Source organism: Oratosquilla oratoria, chromosome 30, assembly GCF_046742065.1.
Source record: "Oratosquilla oratoria isolate Oo_2021 chromosome 30, ASM4674206v1, whole genome shotgun sequence".
NCBI classification, from domain to species: domain Eukaryota; kingdom Metazoa; phylum Arthropoda; class Malacostraca; order Stomatopoda; family Squillidae; genus Oratosquilla; species Oratosquilla oratoria.
The window spans coordinates 47,686,010-47,703,773 of record NC_134806.1 but is presented as its reverse complement, the minus strand read 5'-3'; the positions used below and the strand labels follow the sequence as shown (position 1 = coordinate 47,703,773).

At 42.1% G+C, this 17,764-nt stretch overlaps 1 protein-coding gene across 1 annotated transcript in view; it reads right to left on the bottom strand.

Annotated features, from left to right (window-relative positions):
• Positions 1-456: 456 nt before the first annotated feature.
• LOC143041353 (uncharacterized) overlaps positions 457-17,764 on the bottom strand; it is a 169,915-nt gene continuing 152,607 nt past the window's right edge. Inside the window, exon 4 of the mRNA XM_076213180.1 lies at positions 457-1,986. Within this exon, the coding sequence (XP_076069295.1) occupies positions 1,622-1,986 (365 nt within the window). The 3' untranslated portion in view covers positions 457-1,621. The remainder of the gene's footprint in view (positions 1,987-17,764) is intronic.

The window sequence follows — 17,764 nt, the reverse complement described above, 5'->3', positions numbered from 1 at the left end:
AATAAAAAAAAAAAAAAAAAAAAAGACTGGCACACGTAATGGAGGCGAGTTCAGGCGTATGACCCGAAGTGGACAGAAAATTGAGAAATTGAATAAGGAGTTATCACACTGGGCTAATTTACCTCCGACCTCCGATTCATCGGTGGTACCGACCACCTCCAGCACCTTTTCCGCCGTCAAGTCCCCTCTGGCAAACTATTTTTTCTCAACAATTGACGTAGAACGTCATTTGACATTATGCTGGAGGAGGAAAATAATTTTCCTCCAGCATATCCTATCCCTTCCCGCAATCTGCTGGCTGCAAGTTTGCTCCAACAGTCGGAGGAAAAAAAGCCCAGTGTGATAACGCCTTTAGGCTCCTTTCACACGGAACGACTTTTCGCCGTGCGCCGTCCAAGACACGACGTCGTGCTCTCAATTCACCATGGGTGTCTATAGATGCTTTCACACGCCACAACCACGTTTGAAAGCGTCCATAGACATCCATGGGTAATTGAGAGCACGACGTCGTGTCGTGAACGGCGCACGGCGAAAGGTCGATCCGTGTAAAACGAGCCTTAGACGATGTCCCCCTTTTTTTTGTCAGGTGATCCCTCTGTGCAAAATATTGGATTTTGCCGGTGGATATATATATATATATATTTGTGTGTGTGCGTGCATGCGTGTGCATATGCATATTACATCAGACATGAGCAAGTGGAAGCATTGTTTCTTCAGCATAGCAAATTAATCGATATTTAGGAATGAGACAGCATTGTTAGTCTACACCTATTCCTTATGGTATACACACAATTCGTTACAAATACTAGAGACCTGTGTCTTTTCTCTGATGCATTTGCTGTTGAGTGTTTATAGACGTCATACGGGAGTCACCAAACAACAAGCCCACTTCCGCACTGTACATGTAAAAAAAAAAAAAAAAAAAAAATGTAGACTTTTGATGTCTGTCCTTTTTTGTTCGTCTTTTTCAGTATCCTATATTTTGTGTATTGGTGAATGAATATATATTTTTTGTGCATTCACTGAACAAAATAGTTATACGCTAGTCATTTTCTCAATCATCTGGCCCGATTTGAAAGAAAAAAGTTTGGTGACCCCTAACGTCATGGATCGGGAAAAACAAAAAAAAAGGGAAAAGGTCATCACTTTTTTCGACTATTTGTCTACTGCATCAAAGAGTGATTTATCTGGCACTACGTAGAGTTTGGCCGATGATTCTCTGTTGATTGTTTGTTGACGTCATGGATCAGGAAAAACGAAGCACAGGAAGGAGTGAGGACATCACGGATCAGGAAGAACGAAGCACAGGAAGGAGTGAGGATTATACTAATGACCCACTTTCGGAGAAGAATGGGCGAAAGTAAAAAGATCCGCGTATATTTCGACCACTATCTGTGATCCTCTTCGGCAGATGTGATTACAGAGTGGAGAAAAGCATGGCCTTGATGAACCAAGACAAACGAAACCGAGGAAGGAGTGAGGACTTAATGAATCGGATAAAAAACGAAATAAAGGAAGGAGTGAGGACTTACTGGATCAGGAAAAACGAAGCACAAGAAGGAATAATCACTTTTTTTCGACTATCTGTCTACTGTTGCAACGAAGAGCGATCTGCCTGGCACTAGATTCTCGCCAGGGCTCCGCTGTTGCTCACAGACATGAGGTGGACCCCCCACGCCACCGCAGCCCCGAGGACGAGGCCGTAGACACTGGGCGACGAACTCGAGGAGAAGGGCCATCCCGGGTACCTGAAGGACCACAGGCCCAGGGGTATCAGGACGATCCCCAGGAAGCTGGAGAAGGCTCCTCCCGACGAAGGCGCTGCGTTGCAGTAGTTCGAGGAACAGAAGCACTCGACGCTTCGGATCCCCACGACTTCGGAGACTTCGCAGTCCTGTCGAACCACGTTCCTCTGCGCGCAGATCCGGCTGTAGAAGGTCATGATGCCCTGGGTGTCGTTGGCGTCGTCCCAGTCGATGTGGGGACCTGTGGGACAAACAAGAACCGTCATGAGCTGCCCTCCTACCGTTTATGTGTTACTGTTCGTTCATTCTCCAAACAAATATCGGTATGGGCTCGTGTACCGTTTCTCGTGTATAATCATTCATTCATTCATTCATTCTCCAACAAAAACAGTCATAAGCTCTTCGCTTACCGTTTCTTGTGTGCTATTACCCCATATCTATACACCGCAACGTTCTTCCTTCTCTCTGTCCAAATGTACATCGTTTTGTCTGTTGCTTGTGTAGTTTCTCCATTCCCTGTCCCCATATACGTTTTTCCTTTTCTTTGTCCAAAAACTTTGACTTGATCTAAAGTACATAAGAATGCGGGAGACTGCAAGAGACCCTAAGGCCTACACTAGGCAGTTCCATGTCCATTACCACTTATCATCCCCATCCATAAAGGTACAACCTTCTAAAACAACCAATAATTTCAGCGCTGACTGCATAGGTATTAATATATCCCACATACTACTGTATTCTTCCATCTCCGTCACACAACATTTTCCCCTCCAGTATCCAAATGCACAATATTTTGTCATGAATCCATTCATGTTTGGCGTTACCATATATATGGATATATAGATATTGACTATATTATGACAAATAAGAATGAAGGTGAAAGAAGTAGACGAGGAGTAATGGGAGAATTTCACGCTTTAACGTGACAATTGAGGCAGCATATATCAACACTAATAACAACATTAACCATAGAGAAGGCTTTATGTTTAGCAAAAGCCACAAGCTTATTAATAATAAAAGAATACGCAAATAAAATAACAAGCTCTCCGAAGCGTCCCATGAGATGACCCGTCCGTGTATAAAACATCTTGTTACGTTTGAGTTGTTAGCTTTGTGATCAAGACCCTGCGGGTCGAAACGTTAAAGCGTTAAATTCTCTCATTACTCCTCGTCTACTTCTTTCACCTTCAGTCATATATATATATATATTTGGTTGCTGCAAGAAGAATATGTTGTTGTCGAGAGGTTCCGTCTCCCTGAGGAACGTCACGGCTAGAATGGGGGTTTCCCCACAAATCCCTTATATAGAGTGTACATTGTGTTGTGTTGTTGGCGCGCGTGACTGTGTGCAGTCCAGTCTTCATTAATGTCTTGTATAGTACGGGGGTGAAGTGTCGCATCCTGGGCAGTGATCCGCGATGCGATCATCCAGCCTCTTCTGGTAGCTTGAGATTCTGGATGGTGGTCGCATCAAAGTTACAAAGGCGGAGCATGCTGACAGGAGACCTTTTGGTCCATATCTAGGTCGGATGCGAAAAAATCCAAATAATAATAATAAATAAATAAATAACAACTATGATAATGTAAGTATCAAATAAAATACATAAATAGGCACAGTCAAACAACAAACAAACAGGTAAATAGCAAATAACAATAAATTGACATATAACTAATAATAAATGAGAATCAAGCAGATAAATTATAACAAAACAAAAACAAATAATATAAAATAATGATCATGACAACATATTGCTTAGGTGTTTAAATGATTTTTAAAGCTTCGAACTGAACTACATTGCATCACCGCTCGCAGTCTGGCCCAGGCGGATTCTGTCCTCTCGGGGGTGAGTGGATTCGGAGGGAGGGAGATCAGGAGGTCAGGCATGTAAGACAATGCGTAGAGGATTAGGTTGATCCCTGGGGCACGCACCCCCTCCTTGCCTTCTTGAACACGTTCGGGGAAATATATACTTTCGATCTGGTCACTATTTCACAGTTTTATTCAGCTGAAAGAATCACCATCACTTGCCCAGAATTATAGTTAATCAGTCCATAAAATTAGGTGTAAAGAGTGACTAGGAGATTCCAACTATGGCATCACTATTTTTGGCAAAAAAAAAAAAAAAAAAAAAAAAAAAAAAAAAAAAAAAAATATATATATATATATATATATATATATATATATATATATATATCTATATCTATATCTATATATATATATGTATATATACTGACGTGGACTATAGTATTTAAGATAGTGTTTGAATAGAAATTTTTTAAGGCCGTCAATTATTTAAGTCCAAGGTTCACAACATTTTTCTAGGTTGGCACCACACGCGCACGCACGGCACGACGTCGTGCTTTCAAATAACCATAGGTGTCTATAAACGCTTTCATACGAACGTTGATCACACACACACACACACACACACACACACACACACACACACACACACACACACACACACACACACACACACACGCACACACACACACTCATACACTGGATATAATATTGGGTGTAAGTGTGTGTGTGTGTGTGTGTATGCATTTATGTATGTGATCTAAATCACTGGTAATACCATGTATACTTTCATCACGCTCGCTTTTTCTTCCTCTTCTTCCTCCTCCTCTTCTTCCTCCCACTCTTACTCTTCCTCCTCCTCCTCTTCCTCCTCCTCCCCCTCTCCCCCCTCTTCCTCCTCCTCTTCCTCCTCTTCTTCCTCCTCCTCCTCCTCCTCCTCCTCCCCCTCTTCCTCTTCCTCCTCCTCCTCCTCCTCCTCTTCCTCCTCCCCTTCCTATTCCTCCTCTTCCTCCTCTTCCTGAGACATCGACAGACCTCTACTTGAGATAAGACAAGATCATCCAGTAATCAACCACAATCAATCTGACAAGATTGATTAATATGCAAAGACGCTTTTTTATGTCAGTTCACAGGTCTCTTTAATGAAATGGAAAGAAAATGGATTCTTCTTCTTCTTTTTTTTTCGTAAATGAGATGTTTAAATTACAAGAAGCGAACCAAATCAGTCTTGGGTAAACTATCTTTTTTTTTTATCTTTTTTTATCTTCTTCTTATGGATTCTGTTTGGAATCTCGTTATAAGTGAATAATGAGGTCATACTGAAAGATTTTTGCCTTTCTTTCTTTTTTGTCCGAGATCTTAAACTGAAGGTTGAAGGAGAGTTTGTATACTTTCTCTCTCTCTCTCTCTCTCTCTCGTTCATTCCCTCCCTCTCTCTCTCGTTCATTCCCTCCCTCTCTCTCTCGTTCATTCCCTCTCTCCCCCTCTTTCTCTTCCCCCTCTCTCTCTCCCTCTCTCTCTCTCGTTCTCTCTCTCTCTCTCTCTCTCTCTCTCTCTCTCTCTCTCTCTCTCTCTCTCTCTCTCTCCCCCTTTCTCTCTCTCGCTCGCTCTCTCTTTCTCTCTCCCTCTCTCGTTTTCTCTTTTTCTCTCTCATTCTCTTTCGCTTTCTCTCGTTTTCTCTCTCCCTCTCTGGTTCTCTCTCTTTCTCTTAAGCGGCGTAGAATGGGGATGGGGTGGTTCCATCTATGTCTCCTATGCATACGTTGTATGGTCGTTATGGGGCAATAGTGCTCACCAAGCCTGGTAGGGGGTAGATATATAACGGAGGAAGTGTTGGGGGGGTAGGTTTATAACGGAGAGAAAGTTTGAGAGTAGACATGTAACAGGAATGTTTGGGAATAGATATATATTGGAGGGTATATATGTAACGGAGGAAGGTTTGGGGTACATATATAACGGGGAAAAGGTTTGGGATATATAAGAGGGGAGGAGTAGATTTGGAACGGGGGAGGTTAGAGGTAGATATATAATGGAAGAAGGGTTGGGTGTAGATATATAACGGAGGAAGATTGGGGTAGATATATAACGGGGAAGGTTTGGGGGTAAATATATAACGGATGAAGGGTTGGGTTAGTATAACGGGGGAAAAGTTAAGGGTATATATGTAACGGGGAATATTTTGGGGGTAGTTATGTAACGGGGAAGGGTTGGGGGTAGATATATGACGGGCGGAGGGCTAGGGGTAGATATATAATGGGGAGTGCTTGGGGGTAGATATATAACGGGGGAAGCGTGAACAATTTGTGAAACAAGAACGTAGAACAAATTCTAAAAGGTGAAAATTTGGTTCCAATAATATCATCCTTGTTCCTGTTTAGAAAAAAATCAATCAAAACAATATTTGTAATGATGATAATAAATGTGACATAAAATCTACCCAAAGTAGAATTCTTTAATGGACTTTGTAGATAAACAAAGGCATAAAATAGGCGGAAACCTTTTACAATGGTGTTAGTGGTGGATATGCCTCTCGTGTTTTTGGTTAAAATAAATAATTCGTTTTTTTTTTTTTTTTTTTTTTTTAAGGTTATCTATGGGAAGGAAGGAAGGCATAATGAAACAAAATGCTATTTTTAGAAAGAATGAGGGGAGGGAGGGAGGGAAGGAAGGAAAGGAGGTAAGAGAGAGGGAGAGAAGATAGAAAAGGTAGGAAGGGAAGGAGGGAAGGAAGAATGAGGAAGGAGATAGGTGGGGAGGAAGAGGAGGAGATGGGTAGGGAGGGAAGAAAGGTAAGGAGGGGAAGGAATAGGTACGGAGGAGGGGCAGGGAGGGAGGAGAGGTAAGGAGGAAGTAAAGGAGGAGGAGGAGGGGTAGGGAGGGAGGGAGAGGATGAGTCCAGAGCTCAATAACAACAAATATGAACAAGTTGTTCAACGAGGCAGTTTCTACGTTCTTTATGAACAAAAATGGAACATGATTGGTAGCCCAGTTCATTGTTTTGCCAACTGGGTTCTGTTAGATCAACAAGGCTAATATGTATATCAAACTGGAGTTTACCAATCATAAGTTTCCAATATATATGTATATGTGTGTGTGTGTGTGTGATTAGCATTTTATTATAAAATGCATATGAGCTGTTGAAATTAAAAAGGAAAAAATAACCTAATGTATACATTAACACGAAAAGAAAAAAATAGCAAAAAAAAAAAAATTAATGGAAACTTAGAATTACACATCAATTTTTCAAAAGCAACTATTTGTTTTTAATTTATTAATTCATTTGTTTGTTTTTATTTATTTTTAAATTACTTCTGACTCAGGGAGTGGGCGGGATGCAGGTATGACCAGTCATCCACGGGGAGCTAAGTTGGGAATGGGGGAATGGGTGGATGAGAGTGTGAGTGTGTGCGTGCCTCTGACTTGGCTACCTCCCTTATACGGGGGAAAAAGCTCTTGGTACATACATAGATAGATTTATTTTATAATTTTATTATTATTATTATTATTATTATTATTATTTTTTTTAAGATTGTGTACAACGGAAACCAATATAACCTTCCGTAGTGGATTGAAGCGCTGGTGAAGTGTCTGTGAGAACGATAACAGCCTTCCATATTTTATCTATTTATTTATTTATCTGTTTATTTATTCTATACTCTTTACCTGTATACTATTATTTTACTTCTTTGTTTATTTTTTTTTTTTTGTCACTTGTTAGAAAGAAGAAATAGTATTTTTCTTACTCTTTTGAAATGTTTTGTTTGTTAATTCTTTACATTTTGTTTACCCTTTACAAATCTGTTTTTTTTTGTATATATATATATATATATATATATATATATATGTATATATATATATATATATGTATGTATATATATATTACTCTTTTACACTGTAATCTATCTATCTTTTGTTTATACTAAAAAAAAATTCACTTTTTTTTTACTTTCTTTACCTCTTATTATTTCTTACATTCCCACCATTTTATCTATTTTATCATTATTTTTATCATTTTCCCTCCAATGCGTACGGCTACCCCGTAACTGGAAAACAAAGATGGCCGCCGTCGGTGTCCCTTCCCCTTCTTAATTAAAGAAAAAAGAGAAAATAATCAGTTAACTTTAATGATGAGGAGGGGAGAACGCGTCCTCATCATCATATATCATAACCTCATTATTCCTCTCACAAACACTCGTCCTACCCAGTTTTATTCGAAAAAAATATATATATTTATTATTATTATTATTATTATTATTATTCATTTATTTGTTTAGTCATGTATTTATTTTATTCTATGATTATTGTTATTACAAAGGATTACAAAGGCGGAGCATGCCGACAGGAGACCTTTTGGTCCATATCTAGGTCGGATGCAAAGAAAAAAAAAATCATAATAATAAAATAATAGATAAAAAGTATAATAATGTAAATGAAAAATAAAATACTTAAATAAATGCATAGGTATAGTTAAAATAATAAACAAACAGGTAAATAGTAAATAATAAATTGACACATAACTAATAATAAATGAAAATCAAAAAGACAAATGATAACAAAACAAAAACAAATAATATAAGATAAATTATAATCATTACAGCATCTTGTTTAGGTGTTTATCTAAATGATTCTTAAAGCTTCGAACTGAACTACATTATTATTATTATTACTATTATTATTAACATTGTTATTATCATTTATTTGTTTATTCATGTATTTATTTTGTTATTATTATTATTATTATTCATTTATTCATGTATTTATCTTATTATTATTATTACTATTTTTATTATTATTATTATTATTATTATTATTAATTTATTTATTTATTCATGTATTTATTTTATTATTGTTATTGTTATTATCATTATTATTATTAATGTATTTTTAGCAAGTTATATGTTCCTCCTCCTCCTCCTCCTCCTCCTTCTCCTCCTTTTCATTCTCCTCCTCCTCCTTCTCCTCCTCCTGCTCTTCCCGTCCACCTCCTCTCCCTCCTCCTCCTCTTCGTTCTCTTCCTCTCCTCCTCCTCCTCTCCGTCCTCCTCCTTTTCTTCGTTCTCCTTCTCTTCGTTCTCCTCCTCCCCTTCCTCCTTTTCTTCGTTCTCCTTCTCTTCGTCCTCCTCCTCCTCCTCCTCCTCTTCCACCTGCTACTCCTTCTCTTCGTTTCTTCTTCTCTTTTTGTCCTCTGTTTTCCTCCACCTTCTCTTCCTCCTGCTCTTCCTCTCCTCCTTTATCTCTTCCTCTTCCTTCTCTTCATTCTCCTCTTCTTCGTCCTCCTCCCCTCCCCTCCACCTCCTCCTCCTCTTCCTTCTCCTCTTCACATTTGATTATATTTGTACATTTCCTTGTGCTCCCCCATCCCTCATTAGCAGCGAATAAAATCGCCTGGCGCCAGAAATGATAAAACGGAAAAAGGGCCAACGGGTACGGAAGGCTGTGTTTGTATTCGCTGATGCTGGCCAAACTTCGACTCTCTATCTCTCTCTCTCTCTCTCTCTCTCTCTCTCTCTCTCTCTCTCTCTCTCTCTCTCTTCGCAGGTGTAGGGCTATCCTCTCTTCCGCCGCCCCGTTCACGTCCGAGACAGTAGAACCAGACAGTGGTGGTGAGAGAATTAAACTCATAATAGAAAACGGGAGGCGGATAGCCCAGATGAAGGCGCTATCACACTGGGCTGCTTTTCCTCCGACTGTTGGAGGAAACGTGCTGCCCGAAGCTCTCGGGAAGGAATCTGATGATGTGCTGGAGGAAACCAATTTTCCTCCAGCACAATATCAAACGACATTCTATGTCAGTTGTTGAGAAAACAAAATAGTTTGCCAGAGGGGATTTGACGGCGGAAAAATGTGCTGGAGGTTGGAGGAAAAATAGCCCATTGTGATAGCCCCTTTGATTATTTCTGGTATGAATGTGTAAATAGCCAAATAAGACGCCATCGTGGTGGAGCGGGACATATTATATAAATAATAAACAAATGATTAAATAAATAAGAAATAAAAATAGAAATAGAAAATAAAACTGAATGAATATTTGTGCGAATTCACACAAATAAACAAATGAATAAATAAGAAAATAAAAATAGATTTATTGGAAATATAACTGAGTAAATATGTGCAAATTTTTGAATAAACAAATAAAAAATAAATACAAGTAAAAAGAGAATAGAATAGAACGACTTTGTGCGAATTTGCACAAGAGCGCTGGCAAACAGGGACGCCAGTGTGTGTACACACGGAGATCGGTTCAAGTTGTGATGCCAAAGATGAATAAGTCAATAGATAAATAATTGAGAATTTCTAGTCTCGCTTGAGTGTGTATACACTTGAAAAATGAAGCCTCCTTAGCAATATATATACATATATATACATATATATATACATATATATATATAAATATATGACTGAAGGTGAAAGAAGTAGACGAGGAGTAATGGGAGAATTTCACGCCTTAACGTTTCGACCCGCAGGGTCTTGATCACAAAGCTAACAACTCAAACGTGACAGGATATTTTATACACGGACGGTGTGTGTGTGTGTGTGCATACACGGGGTGGCGAAGCAACCTTTGCAACCTCCGCGACGCAGGTTGTCTCTCCCAGTTTCAGCAGCGGACATGTCAAGAACCTTGTGAGCATTGTGTCCCGTCAGGTCCCTGAAGATGGTCCTAATACGGACGAGCACCGAAACGTTGGGAAACAAGTCTCCCCTCCTCACTGAGTCTGGTGTTTGCGTTCACCCTCCACCCACCCGTACCACCCCTTCCAGAAAGAGAGAAGAGAGAGAGAGGGAGTATGAGAGAAGAGAGAGAGGGAGTATGGGAGAAGAGAGAGAGGGAGAATGAGAGAAGAGAGAGAGAATGAGAGAAGAGAGAGGAATGAGAGAAGAGAGAGAGGGAGTATGAGAGAAGAGTGGGAGAATGAGAGAAAGAGAGAGAGGGAGTATAAGAGAAGAGAGGGAGTATGAGAGAAGAGAGAGAGGGAGTATGGGAGAAGAGAGAGAGGGAGAATGAGAGAAGAGAGAGAGAATGAGAGAAGAGAGAGAGGGAGTATGAGAGAAGAGAGAGAGGGAGTATAAGAGAAGAGAGGGAGAATGAGAGGAGAGAGAGAATGAGAGAAGAGAGGGGAATGAGAGAAGAGAGAGAGGGAGTATGAGAAAGAGAGAGAGAAGAGAGGGGAATGAAAGAAGAGAGAGAGGGAGTATGAGAGAAGGGTGGGAGAATGAGAGAAGGAGAGGGAGAGAAAGAGTGGGAGAACGAGAGAAGAGAAGAATTATAGGAAATGATAGAAGAGAGGGAAAATGAGAGAAGAGAGAAAGAGAAGGAAATGAGAAAAGAGGGAATAGGAAATGATTGAGAGAGAAGGAGAGAAAGAGTGAGATAGAGAGAAGAGAAGAAGAATAGGAAATGATAAAAGAGAGAGAGAGAGGGAGAAAGAAGAGAAGAAGAACAGATAATTATAAAAGAGGGAGAGAGAGGGAGAATGAGAGAAGGTAGAGAGAGAATGAGGGAAAGATAGAGGAAGGGGAGGAGGGAGGGAGGGGCTAATGATAAAGAAGATTGGATGAGTGAATGGAGGGATAGTAGGCTCTCGCTTGGCTTGGCTTGGCTTGGCTTGGCTTGGCTAGTATTGCCAAGTATGAAAACACTGTTTTCAAAATACCTCTATGTCTACGACGACATTGATAAAAAATGGCCTCTATATTTTCATGTGTGTTTTTTATTTTATAATTAATTTTTACGGTGATGTTATCATTGATGTCTTGATTCGCCATTACAATAAATAGATAAATAAATAAATGAATAAAAAAAAGGCCTGAGCAACCTTATAACTAACATAAAACATCATATGAACAGCAAACAAGCATAAAACTAGCCATTCAGCTCTGCACTTAGGCAAGACAGAAACGCTCGACGATATCTAAATATACTAGGCAATAAATGAAAACGCTAGCTAATATCTGAAAACACTAGACAACATCTAAAACGCTAGGTAGTATATGAAATTACTAGGCAATATATGAAATTACTAAATAGTATCTGAAAAAATTGGACTTATAAAACGCTAGACAGTATGTGATATCACTAAGCAATATCTGAAGTAATTAGACATCTGAAATCACTAGATATCTAAATATACTAGACAATATTTGAAATCGCTAGGCAATATATGAAAAATCTATACATCTAAAAAAAACTAGACAGTATAGGAAAACACCAGACAATATTTGAAATAATTAGGCAATATCTGAAAACACTAGACAATATTTGAATACGAGTATAGAATATGTAGGAGTGATATAGAAATTATCGATAATTATATAGAAGATCTGGTAGAAGTCTAAAGGGGGAGGAGGAGGAGGAAGGGAAGGAGTCGAAGGAGGAGAATGCAGAGGAAGAGGCGAGAGAGGAGGAGGAAGGGAAGGGGTAGAAGGAAGAAGAGGAGGAGGAGGAACAATAAATGGAGGTTAAATATGAAGAGGAGAGGGAGAAAGAGGGAATAAACGAGAAATAAAAGGAGGAAGAGAAAGAAGACAAGGAGGAGGAGGAGGAGGAGGACGAGGAGGAAGAGATTGAAAAAATGAAAAAGAAAAGGAGGGAAAGAAGAAAAAGAGGAAGAACAGGAAGAGAAGGAAGAGGAGGATGGGAAGAGAAGAAAGAGGAGGACGAGGAAGAAGAACAGGAAGAGGCGAAGGAAGAACAGGAGGAGGAGAAGGAGGAGGCGGTCGTAACTGGCAGGTGTATAATAGAGGGGGAGGAGGAGGAAGAGGAAGACCTTGTAAGCGAGAAATGGGACGAAAACATTTGATGCGATGCCCAGCAGGAGGAGGAGGAGGAGGAAGAAGGAAGAGGAGGAGGGAGAGAAAAAGGAGGAAGAGGAGAAGGAATAGAAGAGAGAAGAGAAGGAGGAAGAAGGAAAGAAGGAGGAGGAGGAATTGAAGAAGGAAGAGAAAAAGGAGGAGGAGGAGGAAGCGAGGAAGCTAAAGGAGGAAGAAGGAGGAGGAAGAGGAGTAAGAGGAAGAAAGAAGAGGAGGAGCAGTAGGAGGAGGGAGAGAGAAGAAGGAGGAGGCAAAGATAAGATGACGTCATAATTTCCCACGACGTCATAGTTTACGGTGACGTCATATTCGTTACGTCGCAGTTCCCCTATGACGTCAAGTGGCGACACAGATGTCTCTGTGTCACTGTCACGTGACGTAGACTAGCGACCTAAAATGCGGTGTCATCTGCCTCATTCTATCTTCGGTGCCAAGATGCCAAGAGTTAGTGCCAGGAAGTGGATGCCAAATGGTGCCAAACTGTCAGGAGATAGGATGCCAAAGTGTCAGGAAGTGGACACCAAACTGTGCCAAAGTGTCAATAGGTGGGGGCCAAACGGTGCCAAAGTGTCAGTAGGTGTGTGGGAAACGGTGCCAAAGTGTCAGTAGGTGTGTGGGAAACGGTGCCAAAGTGTCAGGAAGTGGGCACCAAACGGTGCCAAATTGTCAGTAGGTGTGTGGGAAACGGTGCCAAAGTGTCAGGAAGTGGGCACCAAACGGTGCCAAATTGTCAGTAGGTGGGTGGGAAACGGTGCCAAAGTGTCAATAGTTGGGTGCCAAATGGTGCCAAAGTGTCAGTAGGTGGGTGGGAAACGGTGCCAAAGTGTCAATAGTTGAGTGCCAAACGGCGCCAGGATGCCGGGAGGGGAGTACATCAAATCGCTCCGATTATTTCCTTCCGGTAGCGGAGCTCGGGGGAGGGGGGTGGTTGGGTTTTGGGGACTCTCCCCCCTTCTCCCCCCTCCCCCGCTCCTGACCTCCCCTGCCCCCACCCCTCCTCTTAGCTGACCCGACCCCCTGAGGACGAGAGAGCCAAGGTCGCTGGCGAGGACCTTTGCCAGGAACTTCAAGGTCGAGCTGAAGAAGGCGTCGCCGAAGTTATGTTCTTCGCGTTGGAGGACCTTGTACCGACACGAGGCCAAATGGAAAATTAATGAGAGATGTGTTCCTCTGAGAGAGAGAGAGAGAGAGAGAGAGAGGCATACACACATAAGCAGTAACAGAGATAAACATACAGACACAGACAGAGATACAGACAGAAACAGGCACAGACAAGAAAACAGACAGACAGACTAACTTACACGAAGAGAGATAGGCAAGCACAGACATGGTAAAAAAGAGAGAGGGAGAGAAGGGGAAGCAGGGTTGGAGAGAAGGAGGGAGAGGGTGGATGCTCAAAAGAGAGTGAGTAAAAAAGAACGAGAGAGTAAGATAATGAGAGAGAGAGAGAGTAAATTGTGTTAAAGAGCAAGAACGAGAGAGGAAGAAAGGAAAGTGGAAAGAGAGAGAGAGTGTCGACCGTAATAAAGAGGAGAGGAAGGGAGAGAAAGAGAGAAAGGGGGGAAGAATAGGAAGAGAGAGAAAGAGGGAGAAGGACGAACATGGACAGAGATAGGGGGAAAGGAAGAGAGGAACAAGGGGAGAGAGAGAGAGAGAGAGAGGGAGGAACAGGGAGAGAGAGAAAGAAGAGAGGGAGGAACAGGAAGAGAGATGGAGGGAGGAACAAGGAGAGAGAGAGGGAGGGAGGAACAAGGAGAGAGAGAAAGAGAGAGGGAGGGAGGAACAGGGAGAGAGAGAAAGAAGAGAGGGAGGAACAGGAAGAGAGATGGAGGGAGGAACAAGGAGAGAGAGAGAGGGAGGAAGGGAGGAACAAGGAGAGAGATAGGGGGAGAGGGAGGGAGGAACAAGGGGAGAGAGAGAGACAGTGAGGGAGGAACAGGGAGAGAGAGAAAGAAGAGAGGGAGGGACAGGAAGAGAGATGGAGGGAGGAACAAGGAGAGAGAGAGAGAGAGGGAGGGAGGAACAAGGAGAGAGAGACAGTGAGGGAGGAACACGGAGAGAGAGAAAGAAGAGTGGGAGGAACAGGAAGAGAGATGGAGGGAGGAACAAGGAGAGAGAGAGAGAGAGAGAAGGAGGAAGGGAGGAACAAGGGGAGAAAGAGAGGGAGGAACAGGGAGAGAGAGAAAGAAGAGAGGGAGTAACAGGAAGAGAAATGGAGGGAGGAACAAGAAGAGGGAGGAACAAGGAGAGAGAGAAAGAGAGAGGGAGGGAGGAACAAGGGGAGAGAGAGAAAGAAGAGAGGGAGGAACAGGAAGAGAGATGGAGGGAGGAACAAGGAGAGAGAGAGAGAGGAAGGGAGGAACAAGGGGAGAGAGAGAGGGAGGAACAGGGAGAGAGAGAAAGAAGAGAGGGAACAGGAAGAGAGATGGAGGGAGGAACAAGGAGAGAGAGAGAGAGAGGGAGGGAGGAACAAGGAGAGAGAGACAGTGAGGGAGGAACAAGGAGAGAGAGAAAGAAGAGTGGGAGGAACAGGAAGAGAGATGGAGGGAGGAACAAGGAGAGAGAGAGAGAGAGAGAGAGAGAGAGAGAAGGAGGAAGGGAGGAACAAGGAGAGAGAAAGGGAGGAACAAGGAGAGAGAAAGGGAGGAACAAGGAGAGAGAAAGGGAGGAACAAGGAGAGAGAGAGAGGGAGGAAGGGAGGAACAAGGAGAGAGAGAGAGAAAGACAGTGAGGGAGGAACGAGGAGAAAGAGGGAGAGAGGAACAGGGAAAAAGAGAGAGAGGGAGGGAGGAACATAGAGAGAGAGGGGGGGAACAAGGAGAGAGAGAGAAGGCAGAAGAGGGAGAGAAAGATAGTGTGATTCACAGGGAGAGAGAGGAAGGGAGGAACAAGGAGGTAGGGAGAGAGAGGAAGAGGGAAGGAGGAAGTGTATAAATATGTGCATTTCTCCAGGTTATGAACAAAGCTTATGAAATCAAACTGTGTGTGTGTGTGCGTTTATGTGTGTGTGTGTGTGTTTATGTGTGTGTGTGTGTGATTACGTCATTGTAGTCTGCTGATAGTAATTGTGATATACAGATGATAAATTTAATTGGCAGGGTCCTGTCTCTGACTTCTGCTATCAAACTGCATGTGTGTACGTGCGTGTGTGTGTACGTGTGTGCGTGTGCACGCGTGTGCGTGTGTGCACGTGTGTGCGTGTGCACGCATTGATATGCCCACAAATGCGGAGTGATTTTCCATTCAGCCAATCGTTGTTAACGAGACGGGGGAGGTTAACCGTCTCTGAAATAACGAGCAATTTGAAGACTCTCTCTCTCTCTCTCTCTCTCTCTCTCTCTCTCTCTCTCTCTCTCTCTCTCTCTCTCTCTCTCTCTCTCTCTCTCTCTCTCTCTCTTTCTTTCTTTTATAATGTATTCGTCTTTTCTCTCACATTCTTAGCTTGAACTAATTTTTTTTTAAATTACAATATTCTTCTGTTTCCCTATGGAGCTGTTATTTTAATGTAAGACTAAAAAAAAAGAAAAAAAAAAAAGAGAGAGAGAGAGGTAGAAAGAGAAAGAGATCGCTCCCCTGGCACCATGTATAACACTTGTCAGAGAACACGAAATTCAATTCCAAGCAAAGACTTCCGAAACGGCAAGAGGTTCCCCTTGTTCGAACCTTCGACTTCCACTTCCACTTCGACTTCGGCTACAAAGGCCAACGCGTTCGTTCGGAGACCTTGGTAGCCGCCGCCGCCGCCTTCCTTGGGAGGGTAATTTCATTCAGGAAATGTCCTTGGCTGAAATCGCTGAAGTCGCAAATGAAGGAACCGTACAATCATCCTGAAATGAGCTCTCATTGTTTGATTCCATGGATTCGGACGTCCTCTCTCTCTCTCTCTCTCTCTCTCTCTCTCTCTCTCTCTCTCTCTCTCTCTCTCTCTCTCTCTCTCTCTCTCTTTCTCTCTCTTTCTTTTAACTTTCTTTTCCTCTTTATTTGTATTTTTACTTTCTTTTTCTTTATTTTGTCTTTTTCCATTTTTCTTTTTTCCTTTTTTTTTCCTCTCATTTTTTTTATTTCTTCCTTTTTCTTTCATTTTTCTTTTTCCTTTCTTTTCCTTTTTCTTTAATTTTTCTTTATTTTTTCTATTTTTCTTTTTCCTAAACTTTATCTGCAAATTCATTTTTCTATTTATTTTTCTTTTTGTATTTTACTTATTTTGTCTTTATTTTTCATAAATGATTTTCATTTATACACACACACACACATACACACACACACACACACACACACACACCGGGGAGTTGGGTGTGTGTGTTTGTGCAAGGTCATAGCATTACTCTGAGCTCTCTTCCAGGAGGGAAATAGCTGTCGATCACGAGTCCAACACGTGATCCAAAGACCAAGTGAATACACACACACACACACACACACACACACACACACATATATATATATATATATATATATATATATATATATATATATATATTTGTGTTTTCCTTTTTTCTTTTATTTACTCTTTTTCTCCTTTTTATATTTTCTTTTTCTTTCTTTTTCTTTTTTTTCAATATGTAATAAGGGAGAGAGAGAAAGAGAGAGACAGACGGGGAGAGACAAAGTGAGAGAGACAGAAACAAAGATAGAGAGGCAGAGAGAGGAGAGAGAGAAAGGCAGGCTGGTAGAGAGAGAAAGAGAGAGGCAGGCAGACAGGGATACAGACAGACGAGACGAAGAGGAAGAAAGAGAGAGAGAGAGAGAGTCCTGTGTGTGTGTGTGTGGGTGGGTTTGTCTCCAACTTATTAGTGAGTGCGGCCATACATATGGGGCTGACCTAAGTACATACACCACTATGACCTGCTCCTCCTCCTCCTCTTCCTCCTCCTCCTCTTCCTCCTCCTCCTCTTCCTCCTCCTCCTCTTCCTCCTCCTCTTCTTCCTCCTCTTCCTCTTCCTCCTCCTCTTCCTCCTGTTCTTCCTCCTCCTCTTCCTCCTCCTCCTCTTCCTCCTCGTCTTCTCTTCCTCCTCGTCTTCTCTTCCTCCTCGTCCTCCTCTACCTCCTCTTTTTCTTCTTCCTCCTCCCTTCCTCCTTCCCTTCCTCCTCCTCCCCTTCTCCTCCTCCTCCCCTTCTCCTCCTCCTCCTCCTCCTCCTCCTCCTCTGCCTTCTCCCTTCCTTCACCGTGCGCTCTCCCCACCCCCTCCTCTTTCTCTTCCTTCGTGCTTGTCTGAAGGGAAAGGGAGGAAGGGAAAGAAGATGAGGAAGGGGAGAGAGAAGGGGTGTGGGAAGGAGAGAGAGAGAAAGAGAAGGGAAAGAAGAGGAGAGAGAAAGGGGACGGGAGGGAAGGAAGGAGGAAGAAGGGAAAGAAGATGAGGAAGGGTGAGAGAAGGAGTGTGGGAAGGAGAGAGAGGGAGATAGAAGGA